The sequence below is a fragment of the Manacus vitellinus genome, unplaced genomic scaffold (assembly GCF_001715985.3).
Source record: "Manacus vitellinus isolate BGI_N305 unplaced genomic scaffold, ASM171598v3 scaffold_15_pilon, whole genome shotgun sequence".
NCBI lineage: Eukaryota > Metazoa > Chordata > Aves > Passeriformes > Pipridae > Manacus > Manacus vitellinus.
Window position 1 is genome coordinate 9,358,006 of NW_021939122.1, and position 21,026 is coordinate 9,379,031.

Sequence of the window (21,026 nt, forward strand, 5' to 3'; positions counted from 1 at the left end):
GAAAACAATATTGTTAGTGACCTTCAACATATGTCTTATAGAATGGAGTATAAGAATTATAGAATGGTTTGGGCTGGAAGGGACCTGAAAGATCATCTCATTCCAACCCCCCTACCACGGACGGGGACACCTTTTACTAGGCCAGGTAGCTCAGAGCCCCACTGAACCTGGCCTTGAACACTTCCAAGGATGGGGCAAGAATAGATTAGTTGTCTTTATGTTCTTATGATCTTTCTCCATGTAGCACTGAGACCCAATAGTCCTCAGTGCAGAATTTCAGGATCGCCAGGGTTCCTTCCCACTGACCCCATCTCTCAGTAGTGCTACAACACCAACATCATCTGTACAACTGAGAGCTGGTAGTGTATATAAAACAAAATCATAATGTCAGTCAAATTATGAATGGTCTTGTGACGCCTCTTATTCTATGAAGGGACTGTAGGGGAATACAGCTACTTAATGTTACTGTTTGCATTTCTGTTAAGAAATGGAGTAGAAATAAATACTAATCTTATTTCAAACCTTAGTTAAAAGTGTACATCTAGGTAAATTACATAAAGGTGTGGGACTACTACTATATTCTTGTTTAGATTTCACTTTAATGAGAATTGCCCATGTGTAAAACCAGTTCTCCGTTCGATGTAGCTATGCAAAGAAGGGAAGCTGAATCTGTATGTTTGCATTACACTATTATATATCTTCAATGTAGGATTAACTCTGCCCATTATTTTCCTTGTGAAACCTTATTGTTACCTACTTATTATTAATTCACTGCCCCTTTAGAAAACAACACTGAAATGTGTGTTTTTCTACTGACCTTAGCAATTTACTTCAGTCTTTGGAGTGGGAGTGAAGACATCTGAGAAATGGTACAGAATGGGTTTGCGAACGGTGGAAGAGTTAAAAGCTGACAAGACCCTCAAGCTGTCAAAAATGCAGAAAGCAGGTAAGGTGAAAGTGTCACAAAAATTTCTGTGTCAGTGCTCTAAGAACTTTATAACAGAATCACAGGAGGAGACAAAAGTCATTTATATATCTGTTTGCTTGCTGCAGGGTCTTGTGAGTACTGAATTATTAGGTAGAAATAATATTTGGATTAATAGAGCTGCTAATAAAAATGGTGTCACTCAAAACATAGGAATATGCATACTTTTAAATTGCTTGCATAGATACCAAATGAAATCTCTCATACACAAAACTATTAATGGTTCATTATTGCACAGGTTGTGCAAAATTGAGAAAGCCCAGAACTACTTTTCAGAGGAGACCTGTCTCCGTCAAGGCAGCTCTACCTTAGTGATAAATCAAGATTTGTAATAAAGTACTTATAAAATTCTTCCCATAATCCTAGCACACCTGAGCTTTAAAATGCTAAACATGATCACATGCAGTGTTACTTCCCCACAGATTTTTTGTTTGTGTGCTGTTTCCCTAAATAAAGGAACTCATTTAAACAAAGAAATCAGTTAAACTAAGAAAAAAATATTATATAACATGAAATTATAATAACATAACTTTATTTTTGCATTACATTCATGTGGTTTACATCACCTCAGAATCCCTTGGATCAACTTTCCTACATTGATGTTCCTTTGTCCTTTTTTCTTTTATGTGTCATATCCAAACGTGAAACAAGCAGCAGGGCTGGGCTATTTCAACACAAGCTCTGTGATCAAAAATAAGATAGGTGGGATATTTCACATACTTCTGAGCCCTGTACTTGGGTAGAACACCTTAATTTTGGGAAGGCTGCCTTTTAAAGCAGTACATCCAAAAATCCCATTGATGGGAGCTGGTAGGGAAATCCAGAATAACTTATAAATATTCAGGTTCTCAGAAAGTGGAGCAATTATTGCGACTGCTATATTGACAAATGACCTGACAAATAATGACAAAAATATATATAAACTCTAAGGGAAAGATGAGGAAAGGAAGAGGCTGTCTCTGGCCTGTGATCCCTCACACCCAAGAGAGATCACAGAGACTGATTTCAGGAATGGTGGGGAGGAAGGAAAACCTGAAGATGCTGGATCAAAATTTGTTTCTTCCCACAACATGTTCTAAAACAAACCTATAATTTCAGGTTCATGATGCAGCATTTCTTAGTTCTTGCCATTAGATAGGGTTCCCTTGCCCATGGTATGAGTTATGTTCTTTAACTTCCTGATGAGAGGTGGCTATTCACATGGGCTTTGCATAATGCAGTGTAGATTTTGATAATTCCATGGAGTGATCAGCACTTTTTGCCTTTGATTTCCAGGGTTTCTTTACTATGAGGACCTTGTTAGCTGTGTATCTAAGGCAGAAGCAGATGCAGTAACCTTGATTGTCAAGAATACTGTATCCACCTTTCTACCAGATGCTTTAGTTACCATAACGGGTGGTTTCAGGAGGTGAGTGAAAACAAATGGAATCCCTTGGCTGTTTTATTCAGGTACATGAAAAAGAGATGTTGTGTATTGGAAAAATCAAAGAAGCTTGGTGGGAAGAGTTTGTTTTCAACTTTTTTTTTTCCTGGGTTTGTTGTTTGCTTGTTTGTTTTTTCAAACCAGAGGGCAATTCTATGACATTCCCAGATTGCTGTGTTTTGTTACTGTGAATAGTTGGTTTGTTAGAGCAAAATCTGAGAATAGCTTGATGGAAAAATGATGTTTAGATCATGTACTGTACTTGGGCATCTTTTTTTCTCTTTCACTGGATCTGAATTCCCGAGGCTGAGACTATTGTAATGCCATACTTCAAGGAAAGATACAATAGGCTTAAGGCAGTCTTGGATTTTTTGTTTTGGTTGTGTTTTTTTGAGGGAGGAGAGGGTCGGTTTTGGGTTTCTTTTCAAAGAGATCTTAAGTCACATGAGCTGAAATGTGCTGAGGCAGTTTTTAGTGTTAGAGGTATACTTTACAGTAAACACTTACTAAAATGACCATAAAGCAATGACTAAACCAAATATACACTAACTTCTGTATAGATGGAATGATCTCAGAATTTCTTTCCTGGCTGATTTTTGTTCCTAAAGCTTTTGGTAAAACCAAACCTGAAGCTGTTACTCAGAACATCTATAATTCGTTCTTTCATCACTTACTTGAGAGCTCTCTTAAAGCCACACAGCAAAGTAATGAGACTGGGAATAGTCTTCAGAAATTCTGGTTTCCTTGCTCTATGTTCAGGCCCCCATTATGTCCTTCTTGTAGTACATGTCATGCTCATAAAGCAGAAAACCCTACTCAGCCCCTTAGATCTCTTGCTGCTTAGTTTGTTACTTTGTAAAACTTTGACTATATTTTAAAAATAAAAAAATCTTTCAAAAATACTTAAAGTATTCTCTTAGAACTCAAAATACACAGTTCTGTAACTCTTATGCAACTAAAACTGGTATGAGTACAAAAGAGAAGAATGCTAATAATTAATGTATCACCTGTGTGATTTAATATCATGAACCCAGATAGGTTTGCATAGACTCAGACCAATCTAAATTAAGACCTTATGTAATTTGTAATTTCTATATACATGCACAAAGATTGTGCTGAATGTTTTTATAATCTTTGTACTATCTTATGATATTTATAATTATTCCTTGTATATCCCATATTTATTGTAAGAACATTTGCAGCCTCCAGCTACGTAATTACTGTATAACAGTGTGGTCAATCAGAAGCATTAGGCTTAAGTATGAACCCTGACCAGAGTTATAAGAACAAGATTAGATTCTGTATTCAAAACCTCAAGTATCATCATTCTGTGAGCTTTTAAGAGGCATGTGATGACAATCTCTTCACACCAAAGCAAAGAGGGATTCAGGGACCTTGTGTTGTTCGTAACTTGCATGTAACTGATTAACACATGTCTAGATGGGTCAGAGACTTGCAGGTTATTATACTGAAAACTCCCCGTTTCTTCATTATTTAAGCATCTAATTATGCCTAGTAAGTAATTCTGTGTACTAATTGCATGCCTTTAAATATACAGGAATATGGTAAACTAGGTTTCAATATCTCAGTCCTAAATGATATTTTTTTAGCCCATGGAATATAAATGCTATGGTGTAGGATTTGTAGAAAACTATATAGGCACCTATATTTTAATTGCTGAGCTGCAACAGAGTTGATTACATCTGTTCATTTTGTCTTATAGTGGCAGTATTCTTCAACAAGAAGTATGGTAAGCTAAGTAGCTCACAGTTTTCAATTAACAAATTATTTTTTTGGTTCATTCATGATTATATAAATATTTTAGTAAAAGAAATAGGCCAATTTGCTAAATCAAACAACTTGATTCCCTCCTAATACACCTTGTACACTACTAACATAAGAGGAAAAAATAGCTCCTGATTGCTCTGAATAATATATTAATTCCCCAGGATCTAGTCTTGTCTTGCTTTGTATACCTGTTTCATAACTTGGAGAAAGTTTGGCAGTTGATTGTTTTCCTCCATATCTGACCACAGAGTTGAAAGTCAGGTGTCTCATAAACCTTACTTTACTATGTAGGAGAACTGGATGAATTGCAAGGAGCAGAACTTCCATGGTGATCTGCAGCCATGGATATTCAATAGGGTAGAGAACAGGGAAGTTACGTTCTTTTTCCCAAACCTATTAAGCACACATGTGGCTGGATATATTTGATGAAACTAGACCTTTTCCTTTAAATTCCTGAAATGTCATGAAATCAGATGATGTAGAAATTCTTTTAATCAAAATTAGAAAGAATAGTATAAAATTCAAGTAAATAATAGTTGTGGGGTTTTTTTAAGTTGAGCAAACTTGTTCATAGACTTTTCTTTTGTTTGATTTAGTTTTCACCTTTAGTCTTCGGTATGGCTTCTTTTATTAGTCTTGTAAAAAATAAAAGGGTCACGATGGCAGCCATTCCATATCTTCCTAATTTGAAATCATTCAGGAGCAGGAATTAATAAATTATTGAAGTCTGCATGAGTTTATCCCTTGTTGCTTTCCTACAGGAACCCTTAGCTAACTGCCTGTAAAACAGACTCCTTGAGTTTCAGTTAGCATATTTTCATATGAGTGGTTGTGAGAATGTTTTCTTTTTCTTGTTTTTCCATCCTTTTTCAACACTTATCTGGGTCATTTTGAAACAGAAATTTTAACACTGAAATGCATGGAAATACAGAAATAGAGCAATTGTAGTTATGAAATAGATAAATCACACCCACATGGTGTGGAATGTGTTTCATTGTCTATCTAGGGAGGGTGTCAGCTTGACTGCAGAGAAGGAAGTACTGCATATGCTGATAATGCAATATAAATCATACCATGGACAATGTTATCAGAAAAACTGAATTTACCATGGAGTCTGTTTGAATTGGCATGGCATTATTTTCAGTGCTCAGCCTTTCTTATTTTGAGATTTAAGTTAATAAAACAAATTCCAAGATGGGGAATAGCACCTCATATTACAAGTTGCAAAAGCCACTAAGGGTGAAGTTTCCCTTCCAACATTGAGTTAAACAGAAGCCCAGGGATGGGGAGAAAAGAAACTTTGTTCTTGCATGCAACATCCCTGATTACTGTGTTTGTCTTGGCTATATCCAAGGCAGGAGTGTAATTTAGGCTAAAGTGTGTTATCACTTTTCAGTGAGTTAAACTGTGGACCTGACAATTTTTTTTCCTGGTTATTAAAAAGGTAATTTTATACTATGAAGAGAATTAAGGACTTTTCCATAGTAATATCATTATCTCATCTTCTGTATATCACTGCATGTTACCAAAAATTTGATTCCTGTTAGCAATGTGTTAATGCTATTAATAATATTAGCATTGTTGTAAGATTGTTAGTAATGACAAGTAGACAGAAAACTTCACAGTAGGTTTCATGACAGTGAAACAAGAGGAATTTTCCCATTTTTCCTGTAGTTCCCTATTAATATATGGCTTCAGAATAACTTCAAGAAAAAGTTTTTATGCACTGAAGCATTATCACCATGTTTTCTAAGACCCTGAGTTTTAGCTAACTTGATTTAGCTTCTGATATTTGGGTTTACCACAAGAGGTGATCTAGGCTGAGGGCTTCCTAAGAGCAAAAACGCTTGGAGGATTATATACTATATGTAGTTTATGACTTCAATCTCTTTACTGATTATTCATATGTCAATACATTCACCCACAAAATCCAAATTTCACTGGAGAAATTCAGAAAAGGATCTGGAATAAGAATTACATACAGTTATGAGAGTATTTATGTATATATATATATAATATAAAGAAAAACTGCATTTTCAGAATAGTTTTCTGATAGCCTGTTCATATGATTCCCAAATTATTTACAAATTATGTTTCAATTTTCTTGTGTTGCGTGTAGCACACTGAAATAGTTGTGGTTAGCTCTGCAGCAGCAGCAGTGTATTGCTATGATGTGAGGACATAGTTACTGTATCATCAACAGGCACTTATTTTTTAGAAAATTACCTAGCTGTCCTCTTGGTATTATGATTTCACTTCTGAGTTTCTCAAATTATATTTACCTAGACACACTTTTGTTGGCTTCTCCTATCTTTGCCTTAAGATAGAGTGAAGTAGACTAAGGAGACACTTTGTTTTAGGTAGTTTTTGTTATTGCAGTTCCTAAGGAGTTGTCCAAGTATGTTGGGCAATGCATCATGCAGAATAACTAGTGCCTCTTGTCTATTATTTGTCTTGGTGGGAGGCTAATTCCTCCATGCAGCATCAGTCTTCAGGGAATGTTTTGTCTCAGACTCTCATTATTAATTCTGTTCTAACATGAGCCTAATTGATTGATAGATCACTATCTCCTTGCTTGAGTTTTATATTATCTTTTAGAATCAGGATTTGACACTCTGTAACATTTGTAGATAAGAATTGTTAATAAAAAAGCAGTGAAGAGAGCAAAGGACAGGGTCAGTGTGTTTGTCAGGCACCACTGCCATGCTTTTGTATATTATGGTGCAAAAGCTTCTTGCCTGTGTGCAGTGACATTTCCTACAAGGCAAAGGAATGCATAAAGGAATGACATGGGACAGAACTCTGCTCTTTCCTGTTCTGTACCAAGATAATAATTTAAACATATCCCTCCTTTCTGTCTTGGAGATAAAGTAAAATGAAATAGCTGGGATAAAGAAACACTTTGAGAGGTTATTTTACAGGTTCACGCACTGGTAAATAACCAGTGTTATTGTGGCACCTTTGTTTCAGAGATGCGACTTCTATATGGCACCTGGAATCAAATTTATCCAACTGTTGGTACATGCTCATAAATGAGAGAATGTAAGATTGAGTGTATGAAGAGTATTATACTTCCCAACCTTTTGGTATATACTCAAGACTTTGTGGTTTATTTAACCGAGCTCATCATGTGGTCTCTGACTGAACCTCTGGATAAATCATAGAACACTTGAACAAAAGATTCCTTCATTAAGTTTTTAGGCAAACTCCTAATCAGAGGTTGCTTACTCTGCTTACACTTTGTTTTTACAGTGTACCTTTGCATTTATGCTGTTCTTAGATATAGTTATTTCTATGGGGTTTTTTTACTCCAACAAGCAAACAGTAGTAAGGGAAGATATAAGCTGTACCCAGCTATCGAGTCCAAATACTGTAATTTCTGCTCACTTTCTTTCGCTGCTGTTGTGAGAAGTAAATTTTTTTCTCTGCTGCTATTTCATTTTGTCATGGAGAAATCTGCTATAACAGATATCTGCATAGGCAGGCTGCTCACTGTTGGAGCTGATATGGTAGTTTGCACACACACTAATTTAAACAGATCCTGGAATAATCTAGCAATTATTCCAGCAACAGACTGAAGAGACTTCTTGGCTCTCATTCGTGAGCGTGGCTTTTCCTCTGACAAACTGTAGTCCATTTTGGATGAGGCTTTTAATCTGATCTGGTTGGTTTTAAAGCTTAGTAAAACAGCTTTGCCTTACTAAACTCCCTAAATTTAAAAATGTTTGACCTTGAGGTATTGGGATGCTGTGAGTAAAAATATTCTGTGACTGGAGTTAGAAGCACTGCAACTGGCAAAGAACAGAGATCATCATTAGTTTCTGTTTTTAATTTTCTGTAACCCATTAAAAATTAGGTTGGGAAAGGAGAAAATCAAATTAATAGCTAGGCAAGTCAATTTAGAAGATAATCTATTGGAGTAATTCAGATACTTCCTTTTGTCATTAGAGCTTTGATTATTTTTCCACTCATTTCATCTATTATTAGCCCTGATGAATCATGAAGTAGAAGCTGATGAATAAGGTATCTGGGAGCTGTGGACAAAAAGAACTTTGTAAGAATCCATGAAATAATTGAGTACTTTCTTTCAAAACCTTTAGAAAACTTGCTGATGTAAGATTTTTTTACGTGCCCTACTCTGCTCAAAGTAGTAGAGTAGAAGTACTCTACTCTACCTTTACCACTTCCACAGGTTTTTCAGCTCGTTTGAAGGATGCTGTTTAGCTATATACCTCTCTTATCTCTAAAACTAGTTCAAGTGATGGGTCCAGAGTGGAGGTGGCAATGCTGATGATTTCTCTGAAGCCAGAAGTTTTCCACTGTGTATGTAGAGCCAGAAAACTCCCTGACTTAGCCTTGTACTTTTCATGATAACCTACATGAACCCCCTGCATCTCCTGGAAGGTATTTGTGAGAATCTCTACGGTGTTTAGTATTTTCTGTTTCATATCAAGACTGATGATGACTACTAGGAAGTAAGCCAGAGCAATACAAGTGATGTTATAAAGCAAGATATGAAATCTCAGATTGTATTATTTCGGGACTGGTAAAGTCTCCTGTATTAGCTTTTTTCTTTTTTTTTTTTTTTCCCCTAACTGAATTGGAAAAAACAAGAATGAAAACAGAAAGTAGGGGTTTCTATTTCCTTGTCAGGCACTCAATCCAAAATTTTAGTTATGTACATGATCAGATTTGTTACCATTTTAATTCTAGCTTTTGTTTGAAACTGATGAAAAATTTTAAAATTACTACACTGATGACTACTTTGTGCTATTAACAATATTTGTCATTATACAAATTTTAAGGGGTACTGGCATGAACATTTTCAAATTGCAAAGGCAAACTTTTAGTGGCAAAGCAGCATATTGCAAGTACATTACTAGAAGTAAGATAGGGTATTGTCTTTAAAATGGGTTATTTCTTTACAGTTCTCATCTTGTTCATTTGATATCCAAATCTGATATTCAATGTTAAAACGAAAAACAAAGTGTGCAATTAATAGAAGATGCTGTATATATGAAGAAAGAACAGAATGACAGCTAATAATGGTATTAAAAGTTTTCTTGTTTTGCTTTTTTTTCTGGTTTGCCCTTTAAGGTCACTTTCAATCATTTTTGGTTCATAAGGGTCAACTGTTTGACAGTTCTAGGTTTTGGAATTATATGGAAAACTTTTTAGAATGCTTGCCACTGCATAAAATCAAAATGTTAATGGCTTCACTAAGTCAAATTAAATTTTAATGGCCATGGTTTAATTTTTCCTTTAGCCCGTTCATATCCTTTAAGTAGCATTAAATGTGATTCAGTTGTCTTCTAATATCACAACTGACCTGAATAGCCTTTTCAATTAGCCTTTTAGATGAAGCAGATCTGATATATTCTAAATAAATAAAGATCTCTTTTTATTGGTTAAATGATGATATTCACAGCTCATTTAATCCATTTATAGAGATGCAATGTCAAAAGAACAACACTTTTTGGACAATGCTAGTGATAATGTGCACAGATGAGACAAAAAAATATCACAGCATCTTTGTTTTGTCAGTGAATGGCAATTAAGGTAGAGGAACTCAAAAAATCTATTTAAGACTTTAGGAAAGATGTATGACTGAGAAATGATGAAAATTATTTGACAGGATGTCACACACTGAAAACATTTTATGAAATGCTGTGACAAATAGTGAGCTAACAATGCAGAATCCCCTAATAAACTTATTCTGACAGATAATCTAATCCTCGAATAGTAGATGTCCAATGTTTTGTAAATTGATTCATTCTATATTAATGTAAAATTGTTGTAATTTAATTTTTTCATGGATTATTTTAGAGTTTACAACTGCCTTATACAGTAATAGAAATTGTTAGAAATCTACCATAGTTTGTTCAAAAACATCTTTGATGTTTCCATAATTCTGTTTGATGTTTGTTCTCATTTTTGGATGACAGATTCTCAAAACCTTCACTATATAACAGAGATGACCTACTGTGATAAAACCTTCACCATGTATCGGGGCAGGCATGGGGAAAGAAGCTTCTGGGTTTACTGCTCAGCATGGGAGACAACAAAAGCCACCTGGGGTGTCTGATATGTAGAAGAGCTGGGCTGAGAGTGCTTTGGACTGTAGATGTATCTTTTCCAGTGGCTTTGGTCATCAAAATGCAAGAGAATGGTGTTGTCATTAGCTAGGGTGGATTTCAGCACTGACTTCAGTTTTGCTACGTTAGTTGCTTGTATGAGTGCCAGATTATAGCTAACAACTAACTTGCTTTCTCCTGATGTGAAGTCTTAGCCCTGAAACAAATACCAATCTCTCATGACGACTGGCTCATTAGACTCACCTAAGTGGAAAGAAGCAGTGACAGCTGTCAGTATGAATTACAGTACTCCCAGCTCCAAACTCCAGTGGTTTCTGCAGTGCCACTCTTTAAGATAATATACCATTAGAATTCCAAAATGTGAAAACAGATCTTGCATTATTTACATGATTTTCTAGACAAGTTTGCCAAAGCGAATGTCTTGAAAAGTTATAAAAGGGGGTTATCATGCAACTATTTATAATTATATAAATATAAATGTATCTATGTATCTATAACAACTATATCAATGAAATATACTTAATAACCTATATTCTACTGACTGTTCCCATTTTAAAAGGTTTGCAATAAAAATTTTTGTGATTTTTGTAATGCTAGGCTAACTGAAAAGTATTCATTTGGCATTTTAGAACAACCAGCATACGCAGTACTGGATACTATTTGCATTATGAAAATTAAACACGTTCATTACTATGTTCTGGTATGACCTTATATTGAAAATATTCCTCTGGTGCTTTGGAAGGGGAAATGCTTTGCCTTTCCTTGAACACAATTCTTCCAATATACAAGTACATAATTTTTCAGTGAGCATAAAACATAAATAAGTTCACAAAAGGTCTCTTGCACAGGACATAGGCAGTGGTGCTGGGACAGTTTGAATAGGATACCATTTCACCAAAAATAAAAAAAAATCCAACTGCTCCAGATATTATTATAACATATAACCTGGGGCTGAGGCAGGGAGGCAGCTTGTATGTTACATAGCATGTACTAAAATTGATTTATCAGTATAATTTAATAAGCTGGAAAACCTGCTTCCTACAGTAAAGTTGAACTGTTGCTCTTTGAATGTTTTGGTAATTTGGGAGTAGATTAGTATGATATGTCATGGGAGAATAAAAGCTATTCTGATTAAAAAGGAAGCTGTGCAAATAATTGGTACCTAACATTAACATATAAAGAGATGTATTCATAGACTGAAAGAGCTTCATTTTCAAACTCTAGAGAGAATGACAAGTAATTCTTTACATGGAAAACTCAGGCAAGATCAGTGATGGCAACCTTAGAACTATTCTGTAGTGGAGTCGTGTTATATGTGCTGCAATTAATTTGAAGGGTGGCTCATGCAATTTGCAGACTCTTTCGTGTTACTGATATTAGTCATATTAGGAATATGACAAGGGGAGAATATGAATAACTAATTTTCAGTAAATTTTGAATTTTAACATGCTTCACTAGGCATAAGAGTCTAAATTCAGTGAATATTTGATTATTTCTCTTCGGAATTTTTTTTTAGTGGCTTTTAAGCAATGTTTGGTTTTTTGTGGGTTTGTCTTTTTTTTTTTAATAGTAGGCGATAAGAGAATTTGTATATTGCTGTTTGGGAAAGAGGTTTGATGGAAGTGGATGCTGCCAATTGGAATATTGCAGGCCAGAACTTATCAGTGGTGTTATAGAGTAGCTCTATACACAGAAACATATTGAATGAGGTAGATCATGCATTTATATTTAGGGTTATCTGGAATATATATATCAAAATATTTATAAGTATTCTTTGTTTTCAGTGAAAATTTTCAATTCTCAGTGAAGAACTGTTCAGAAATGTAATTCTCTTGTCTGGTAGGGGCTATAATTCAATGATTTTTATTTTCTTAGCAAAATAAGTTTTTTTAGTCAGAACTTCTCTTTTGTGATTAGCCTCAGCTATAGAAATTTCATACTTATATTGTGTCACTTCACCTAAAGACAAGGGTATGTGCATCATGGAAGAGGTAGTCAGAGGCACAAAAACCTCTGTGAAGTGTCACAATACCTTTTCAAGATCACTGAAATATTTTGATACAGGTTTTAGCCAACAAATTGAAATGACAACTTGAATTAAAACATTTGTGTCTCCTTTATATTTAACTGTCCACATAAATCTTTCTCCTTTCTCTCATTTTTTTGACAAACTCTATTAAACCCTCAGTGTAAATAATAGTTTGAGTGAGTAGAGAGAGAGGGAGAATAAAACTATCAGCTGTAATTATCACTCAGAATTTGTAGCAAAATCAAGCACTAGCAAATATTTTCCAGTCATTAGTGATATTTTAATGTTTGGGGTTTTTTGCCTTTTACACAGATATTGTGGGAAGGCATCATATTTTGAATTGCTGCTCTGAAGAGTCACAATAATTGGAGTGTCTCTCGTAAACATTTGACATGAATACAGCTAATCATTCATTGATTTATGAAATCCTCAGCCAGTGAATTTAAATGGATCAATTTTAATACTTAGGCCGGGAAGTATGTTCAAGTGTAATATTTAAAATATATGACTTGAAAAGTATTTGCTGTATATGGATGAGCACTAAGAGTCTTACAAGCTCTCTCACAAATAAATAGCTATAGAGGAAAATATATTCATGATACTACATAAAACGGGTAAGTAAAAAATCTTCTACAAGTTATAGAGCATTAGGTACAGAGAAGACTATTAAGATAGTGGAATATATTCAGGGAATGATGAAGAAGCAAGATTAAAAAAAAAAGAGATGGGAGACTTGAGATAAAATAATAAGATAAAAAAGAGACATAAAGAACAAGAGGTCAAATCAGACGTACATGGCCTTGATGAGATGGAGATGCCTAGTTCGATAGGTAGTTCTTTTCCTTACGTTTTATCTATAAAATAATTTCATTGCAGTTCACCCGCTAAAAACAGGATGCTTTACAAAATCCAGGCCAGTCAAGGTGGGAATGGAATGAAGAGACAGATAGTAACACTGTCTGTAACACTGAGAAACATGCAGAAGAAAGCGGCATTCCTTTTAAAGGAAAATCGAATCAAAACTCTGCTTAAAGGGTAACTGAAACAAAAATCTGGCAGCAGTTTTACACTGAGTTCCAAGCAGTAGAGTCAGATGAAAGGTACCATTAATAGGCCAAGGATAGGGCCTGGCTGTGCTTAAGAGGCTTAATTAATGTGTTAAGACAGAGTAGTGCTAATGATGCTTAGCCAGCTTTCCACCAGACACTTCTAAGTGCACCAGAAAACAAGAGTCTCTTTCTTTTTTGTTTCAGACAATGGTACTTAAGCATCTCTTTACCTATGAACTCTGATGCCTGTGCCTAAGTGAAATAGAAATAATACATTTTGTCTTGTGTGCAGTGTTTCTTGAATATATGTTGTTTCCTCTGAGAGGTTTCTGATGTATCTGTGTTTTTGATTATATTTCTTACTGTAATTTTGTTTTTTCGTATGTTTTACTCATAAGTGTGTCAGGGCATCTATTTTGCACTCTACTCAACAATTACTAAGATGAATGATAATATTCTGTGGTTCCAAAAACGTTTTGCAGGCTCAGACACCAGGTAGTTCAGGGTTTGCAAGATCAAATGCCTGTTGTTTAGAGTCAAGAGATCAAAAATCAGTTCTAATTATACTATGTAATTTACTGCATAATTTTTTCCATGGCTTTATTTCTGGAAACCTGGCTTGAAAGCAGGACATTTATAGCACAGTTTACTTATTTCGATATATTCTTTAGGAGAAGTCAAAGTTTATTATAGACTAGTTAGTTGCTGTAAGGATGGTTGACAGTGCAAGCTAAGAATGATGTTTTCCTGGCAGATAATAATGAGAAAAGCTGCAAACATCAGTGACCTGGCAACCAGGGGATACATTTTGCAGATCCCTGTGAGCAAGTGTAGCCATAACATTTTAATTAAGTGTGACATGATCATGCTAGTGGTGTGGGGACTTGATAACCAGGAGGTAACTGATGGTTGATTTTTTTTTTTGTTATGAGTCAGACAGGAAATTTTCTACACGTTGGATAACAAGGAAAAGACTAAAAACGTTTACAATAAATCATACATAAAATGTCTGAATTAAAAGATATAGTTAGAAATAGTATTTGTAGTTTCTTTAAGTTTGAGAATGGTGGAATATATTATGAGTTGTTGCTATACTGTGGGAGAGTTGGATAGAAATGTTTTGAGCAATCTTTTTGAAGAATGGAAATTCAGCATTAAATAGCAAAACCTGATAAGATAGACTTGGTTATAACCATCAGGTATGATAGCTGTTCTGTGATACTACTAGGGGCTATCTTGGACAACAAAAAAACCCCAAACCCTTTAAAGTCTTATGGATGGATTGCTTTTTCTTTATAAACTCATGCTAAATCACAAACTAATAACCTTACACTCCGTATGTTATGCTAATGATCAGTGAAGGCAGAATATTTTCCTTTTATCTTGGAATATCTTACACCTAGACACAGTTCTAGTAGGTAAACACAGCAGACATTCCTGATTATTTGATCCTGTTGCAGTGGTTTCTGTATCCAGTTGCACCTAATTTGTTTGCATTAGTAATAATATCTTCATTGAATATAATATCCTCATTTCATTGTTGCTTATGAAATATCTTGATGTTGTTAGAGTACTCATTTGTATCACTACTATAAATAGTACTACATCCAGACTTAGTCAATGCAGATCATACCTCCACCATTCTAATATCATAAATGAAAAGTGAACAGCGTATTGGTACATTCTAACTAAAAGGTTAGTGAGAGCTTTGACAATTATTTCAGCTGAATCATGACAAAATAGGAGGATAATTTCAACTGATTATTTGAGAAATTGAACTGGCAAGAAATGGTGACCCAGGGAATGTATCTTCACGGTTTCACCTGAAAAAATTAAGTGTGTACCCATATTGAAGATGCCCTTCAAACATCCCATTACTTGAGGTCACAAAACAGTACAGGTTGAAAAAGTCAGGATTATAATCAGAAAGAAGTCAGAACAAGAGTTAAGAGAAACATAACATGACTGGTTCTTTGAGAGACTCTTTGAAAATATATGGCTAAATATTTTATATATATAGGAAAAAGAGCACAGAGAGAACTCTAAGAAGTTGCAATCTCAAACAGTATTTCCTTGCCATGGTTTGGCAATAATCAGAGAAGTTTTCAATTTAGAATTAAATAAACTAAATCAACTTCATGAGCTCCTTAGGCTGATGGAGGATCATATCTTGAAGCTGAGCAAGGGAATTTTGTAAAGGAGGGTAACAAGATTTCACAATGGAGAGATTTACTTAAGTTAGAAGTTAGATTTAATGACAGGCTTGTCCACACTTTAAAAGGCTTTCCTCGTAGAGGAAAGTATTCTTATACTTGTAGAATATTTTGGAAGCCTTTCTCTGTGGAGATGCAGTGTTCCTTTGATAGCATAGTTTAAATTGTTTTCTTGTTTTTAGACCAAAGGATGTAACTATTTCAGCTTCAGGGAATTGCTGGCTAACAGCGTGTGTGTTCACACAATACAGCTATCTTGGCAAACCACTGATGTAGACCAAGTAGCCAAGTTTAGAATTTCAGTTTGTGTTTGAAAACTGATCATAGTTGTTCTATACCATAATTATGGTGTAAAATCCGTTCATTTTATTAGTAAATGTTATTTTCTCTGTAAAAGTCTAGTTTTCCCAGTGTATCCCATAGATTAAAAGTAAAGTCCTCTTCCCTTAGACAAAATTAGTATATTACAAAATCCAAATGAGGTATCAAAGGATAGGAATCCCACTTTCTCTGGATTATACTTTCGTAAAATTCTCGCCTACCTTACTTACTGTAGGGGTATTCAAGTGTATGGAAAATCTGTATGCCAGCCCAGTCCTGGAAAGATTTAGCAGTTCACTCTAAAAATTCAAGTGAGAGGGCAATGTTCTTATAACTAAACAGATTGTACACATGCTTGAAGTTTAAACTGTGCATATTTTTTTCAGAAGTACTTGAGTAAAACTGTTACATCTCAGTAGAAAGGCTAGACTCAAACTTACCATCCTACAACTGTATGCTAGCAACCACGCAAATGTTTAAATTGAAATTAGTGTATTATATACCATTAGATAGAATAGATTGATAAAATAGCTTAAAGTAATCACAATTCTAGTAGAATTACATCTATTGCCACAAAATGCCAGGAAGTTCAGCTTCATAAATTGGCTTCTCATATGTTTTTCACTAACTGAAATGTGTGAACAATTACCTACACTCTTCAACCATCACACCACCAGCTCAAACAGATGTGTTTATCCTATTTTATGTTAGAATTTCTGGGGGATGTCTTTTTTCGGTTGTCTTTCTTTTTTTTTTTTTTCCAGTGGATGCAAGCAATCTATTTCTCACTTCAAGGAATTTTAATAGAAAAACTGTCATGTTTATATAACTTCCAGTACAGCTGAGCAGGAAGCAAATAGAAACCTTTATTTTTATGGTAGGTTGATTCTACAGATTGTCCCATCACTGCCAAGTAAGTGAAACCCAGGCTGAACATTTAATATTGTGCAGACATTTTGAAAAGGCATGTTTCCTTCCTCACATGAACATCAATATCTTGTTTTGAATTGTTTAAAGTGAATGTTTTGATTTTTGGAAATGCCGAAGTAGGCATGCATGAAAAAGAACTTTTTGATAGAAGTTTCTCTGACAAAGGGAATAATCCTTTCGAAACTCTCAAGAGAATTAGCAAGAGCAAATTAAAATGAACTGGGATTCAATGCACATTTTCAATCTACTGCCAGAAAGGTTCAATACATCAAAATTGGTTCCTATAAATCTATTTGTTAATTTTTTATAGTATCTGTATAGAAAAATACTTTTCGCCTTATTCTTTAAAATATCTTATATATTAGCTTATATATATTTATAAGATTCTGAGTAAGTAAAATAGAAATGTGATTCTGAACCAAGCAATTTTCTCTTGGGAAAAAAAGAAATCTAAACTAGTAAATGGAAACTACCTTAGTGACAAAATCTTTTTTTTTTTCTAGTTAAAAAAAAAAGTATTACTAGTAGCATATTTTTAATATACATCTTTCAAGATTAGAAATGCAGACTTTCGTCTCCTTATTTCAGTAAATAATTTGAATGCAGCTGACCTTTCTGTTTTCTCTGCTGCATTATTAATGATGTTGAAGAGTTCACTAAGTTATTGTTCTAGCAATATTTATCTCGCTTAGCTGAGGTTTTGATTTGCAACTATTGCTGTTTGAAATGTGGCACCTGAGCAGATTATGCACCAGCTGAGATGGAAACAAAAAACTGGAAAGCTTTCTGACTTATAAATCCCAGAATGTCAATGCATTTCAACCATTCTGTTGTACCTTTAGGCATTTGGAATACATGTTTAATCTACAGCCAACTGTGGCCAACTTCCTTACCTGGCAGAACACCAGCAGAATGTGGACACTGCACCTGAACTGGTCTTGAAACAAAGCAATATCTATATATAATGAATAATCCAGACCTAGAAGGGTCCAGCTCTTTCCCAGTTTGTGGTAGTCTGTCCTGAAAAGTGCCAGTCACCAATTATCTCCAAAGAAGTCAGATAGCAGTCCTAAAAATCTTAATCTTCTCTTTCATTGTTTCATATTGATTGTTTGATAGAGGGAGAGGTAGTTTTCCTTGCCTTAATTTCTTTGTGGTTTTGTTTGGTTGTTTGGGTTTCTTTATTTGTTCTTCCAAAATACATAATACTCTCCGAATGTTCACTAAAACATCCGGCATCTTTGAGTACACTGATCTCTTAGTCTCTCATAATTAGAGGTAGTTGATTTTCCTTGTCTCACAGTTTGCATAGTTCTAAAATCTTCATTAAGGCTTTTAAATAGGCCAAAAGAGATTAGGTATTTTGGGATGTCTGAGCAGGTCTAGTCTGAGATGCCTGCTTTTATAAATAATAAAAATGTACCTTCTATCCAGTCAAGCCTGATTTTTCAGTACTTTCTACACATTGGAATATGTTCTTTTTTCCTGCAGGTTTCAGAATAATTAAAATTTTACAATTTCTAGTAACCAAAAATGCTGTACTACTGTCTTACAGGCTGTTTTTTGAGAGTGAGAAAGCTTGTTCCATGCTATCATAGAATATGCTGACAGTGGAGTTTGCGTATGCAAAACTAGATAGATGTTTTAAGACTAAATTAATCTGCATACCTCAAATTTCAGCTGAATATATGAGATCCCAAATCCGTATCAATACTTATTGTAGTGTATATCTTTTCAAACAGTGTTGAAAGAGGTTTTGTTTTGTCATTGATTGGCACTCTGCAAAATTTGTGTATGCAGGAAGTTTATATGATGTCATTTGAAATGTTTGATTGAAATGAAGTGTAATTTAAAGGATTTGCCAAGACAGCAAAAGCAAAACTTCAGCAATGTACTTCATGACTTTAAATAAAACTGCGACAGATTGGTGTGGTACATTTCATAAGCTTTAAAGGCTTGAAATTATATGGAGAGCTTCCAGGTACAGTTGCGTTATTTATATGAAATTGAGACAGCACTTGCAGTGATTCAGAGCTTAAGCATAGTTTTGTTTTGGTTGGTGAATAGTGAATTTACTTCAGCTGGAGGATTCAGAGAGGCTAGAACTATTAACAGCAAAAAGTCATCTTCTGTGCAAGTCAAAAAGGGATAAATTATCAACATCAGTGTATAATTGGTGACAGCCACATTCAGGCATCTATGTCATGGAAAGAAGACAAATATGTTCTTCTCATAGTGAAATAACTTATTTACTGTGCGGGTATGTTGAGTCTGGCTGAGCTGGAGTTCATTTCCCCCTAGTAGCCCTCACAGTGCTGTGCTTTGCCTTGGCAGCTAAAAGGGTGTTGATAACACACCGGTGTTTTGTTTGAGCACAGCATCAGTACTGTAACATTCCTTCCTCAGTCAAGGGCAAGGTCCTGGGAGGGGACCCAAGTGGACTGGCTGACCCAAACTGGACCAAAGCGATATTCCATACCATATGATGTCAGCTCCAATATAAAAGTGGTCCTCCTCAAGATAATATGTACAAAAGTAGTGAACCAGTTTGTTTTTAATGTTTTTGTTTGTGATCAATTTTTTTCCATGTGTTCTTCAAATTTTGACTTCTCTTAAAATTACCATAAAGTTCCACAATATAATGTTTTCTTACATGTCTGTGTATAAACGAATCCTCACATAGATCTATTTTAAACCAAATATGCTTTGAAATAACCATTTGGCTGAAGGTACACAGAAGCCAATATATAAACACAGCATTCACCGTTCATTGCTTTTACAAGGCAGGAAAATATTTTCAAGGTTTTCCATTATAGTATTTTTAACCCATTAAATAATTTTAATGCAGATAATCTAATAGAGCTTTCTAAGATCAGTGAATAAGTGTAAGTTTAGCTATACTGCTGGTAGTTTTAAGTTCTTCAGTTAAATAACTGTTTTCTCATTTATGTCTTCTTCTTATTGCATTAAATTCAACATCTGTTAAAGCAAAACTTAAAGATACCCCATTGTCATGACAAGAAGGGGAGTGCTCAGGTGTCTTGTACTCTGAGAAACTGTCTGGGTTCCTTTTGAGTCATAAAAGACACACAGTCAAGCGTAACATGACATACTTGGTCTTTGAAGGTGCATTTAATGAGACTAGATGAGTACCATGCATTACTATACTTTTTTGAGGCAATGTAGTCACTGAGGGTGAAATTACGTTTCAAGTAAATGTAAGTGGTATTGCACAGGTTTTGCACTGGTTCTCTTCACTTCAGTGATTTTCACCCTCACAACAAAACTTGTAGAAATAACCAGACATGTGGTCCCTTCTGCTTCTTTATCCTGACTTGATACAAGATCTTTTAAGTAATTCATTCTCTGCATTGTTAGGTGTTTCCCTCAAAGTCTCCTTGAACAGCAGCTGCTGATGTGCAATAGCAGTGGTGTCCTGCTGAATAAATGAAAAACCAAAAGTGCTTGTTTTGTGTACCTAGTATTAAAGTTACATTCCCTTATGCCGTCTAAACAAAGTTTCTGCTCCTAAAGGGAAAGGGATTTTTCCCAATGCTGCTTCATTGCAGACTTGGATTAACTTCAAAAATAAAATAAATAGTTTCCACAGCCATGGAAAATGGGTTCTGCCTCCAGTGAATTAAAATTACTGTTACACTGGGCAAGAAAAATAGCATTTTAATGAAGTATCCACCCTTAATCACCTTTTCCAGAGAAGACACCAGTGAATCTTTGCCAAATACTTACATAGTTAAGCTGGGTTTATGTTGAATTACTTGGTTGGGTGAAGAAGCTGCTCTATGCTATCTTAGGCAATTCAGACCTTTGTAGAAGCCTGATTTATAGCTGCCCAGGGGAACACTGGCTTAGTTTTCACTATGTTTTCATTTCAGAGACTGTAACCTAAATTATTTTATTCTTAAATTCTGCAGACAAATCTACAACGGCAATTTTTTTACCCAGAAATTGCCTCGAAATAAGTCAGAATATCTCTCATAACTGAATGGTATCTGGTCTGTTAAATATATCGTTATTTCAGTTTTAATTTTAATTGTCTTTGCTGGTGGCAGAATTTATTTCAGTTAATTTAATTAGATTATTGCTATTTCAGACATTAATCAGCATCCTATTAAACCATCTCACAGATATTAAAGAAGAGCACTGTAATGTACTATCAGGGAAGCATTAGTCTT

At 34.8% G+C, this 21,026-nt stretch overlaps 1 protein-coding gene across 1 annotated transcript in view; it reads left to right on the forward strand.

The window, feature by feature from the left end:
* The window catches only part of DNTT (DNA nucleotidylexotransferase), an 86,551-nt gene that overhangs the window by 23,952 nt on the left and 41,573 nt on the right, over nucleotides 1–21,026 (forward strand). The window contains exons 6-7 of the mRNA XM_018069200.1: nucleotides 823–946; nucleotides 2,261–2,393. Coding sequence (XP_017924689.1) covers nucleotides 823–946; nucleotides 2,261–2,393 — 257 coding nt within the window. The remainder of the gene's footprint in view (nucleotides 1–822; nucleotides 947–2,260; nucleotides 2,394–21,026) is intronic.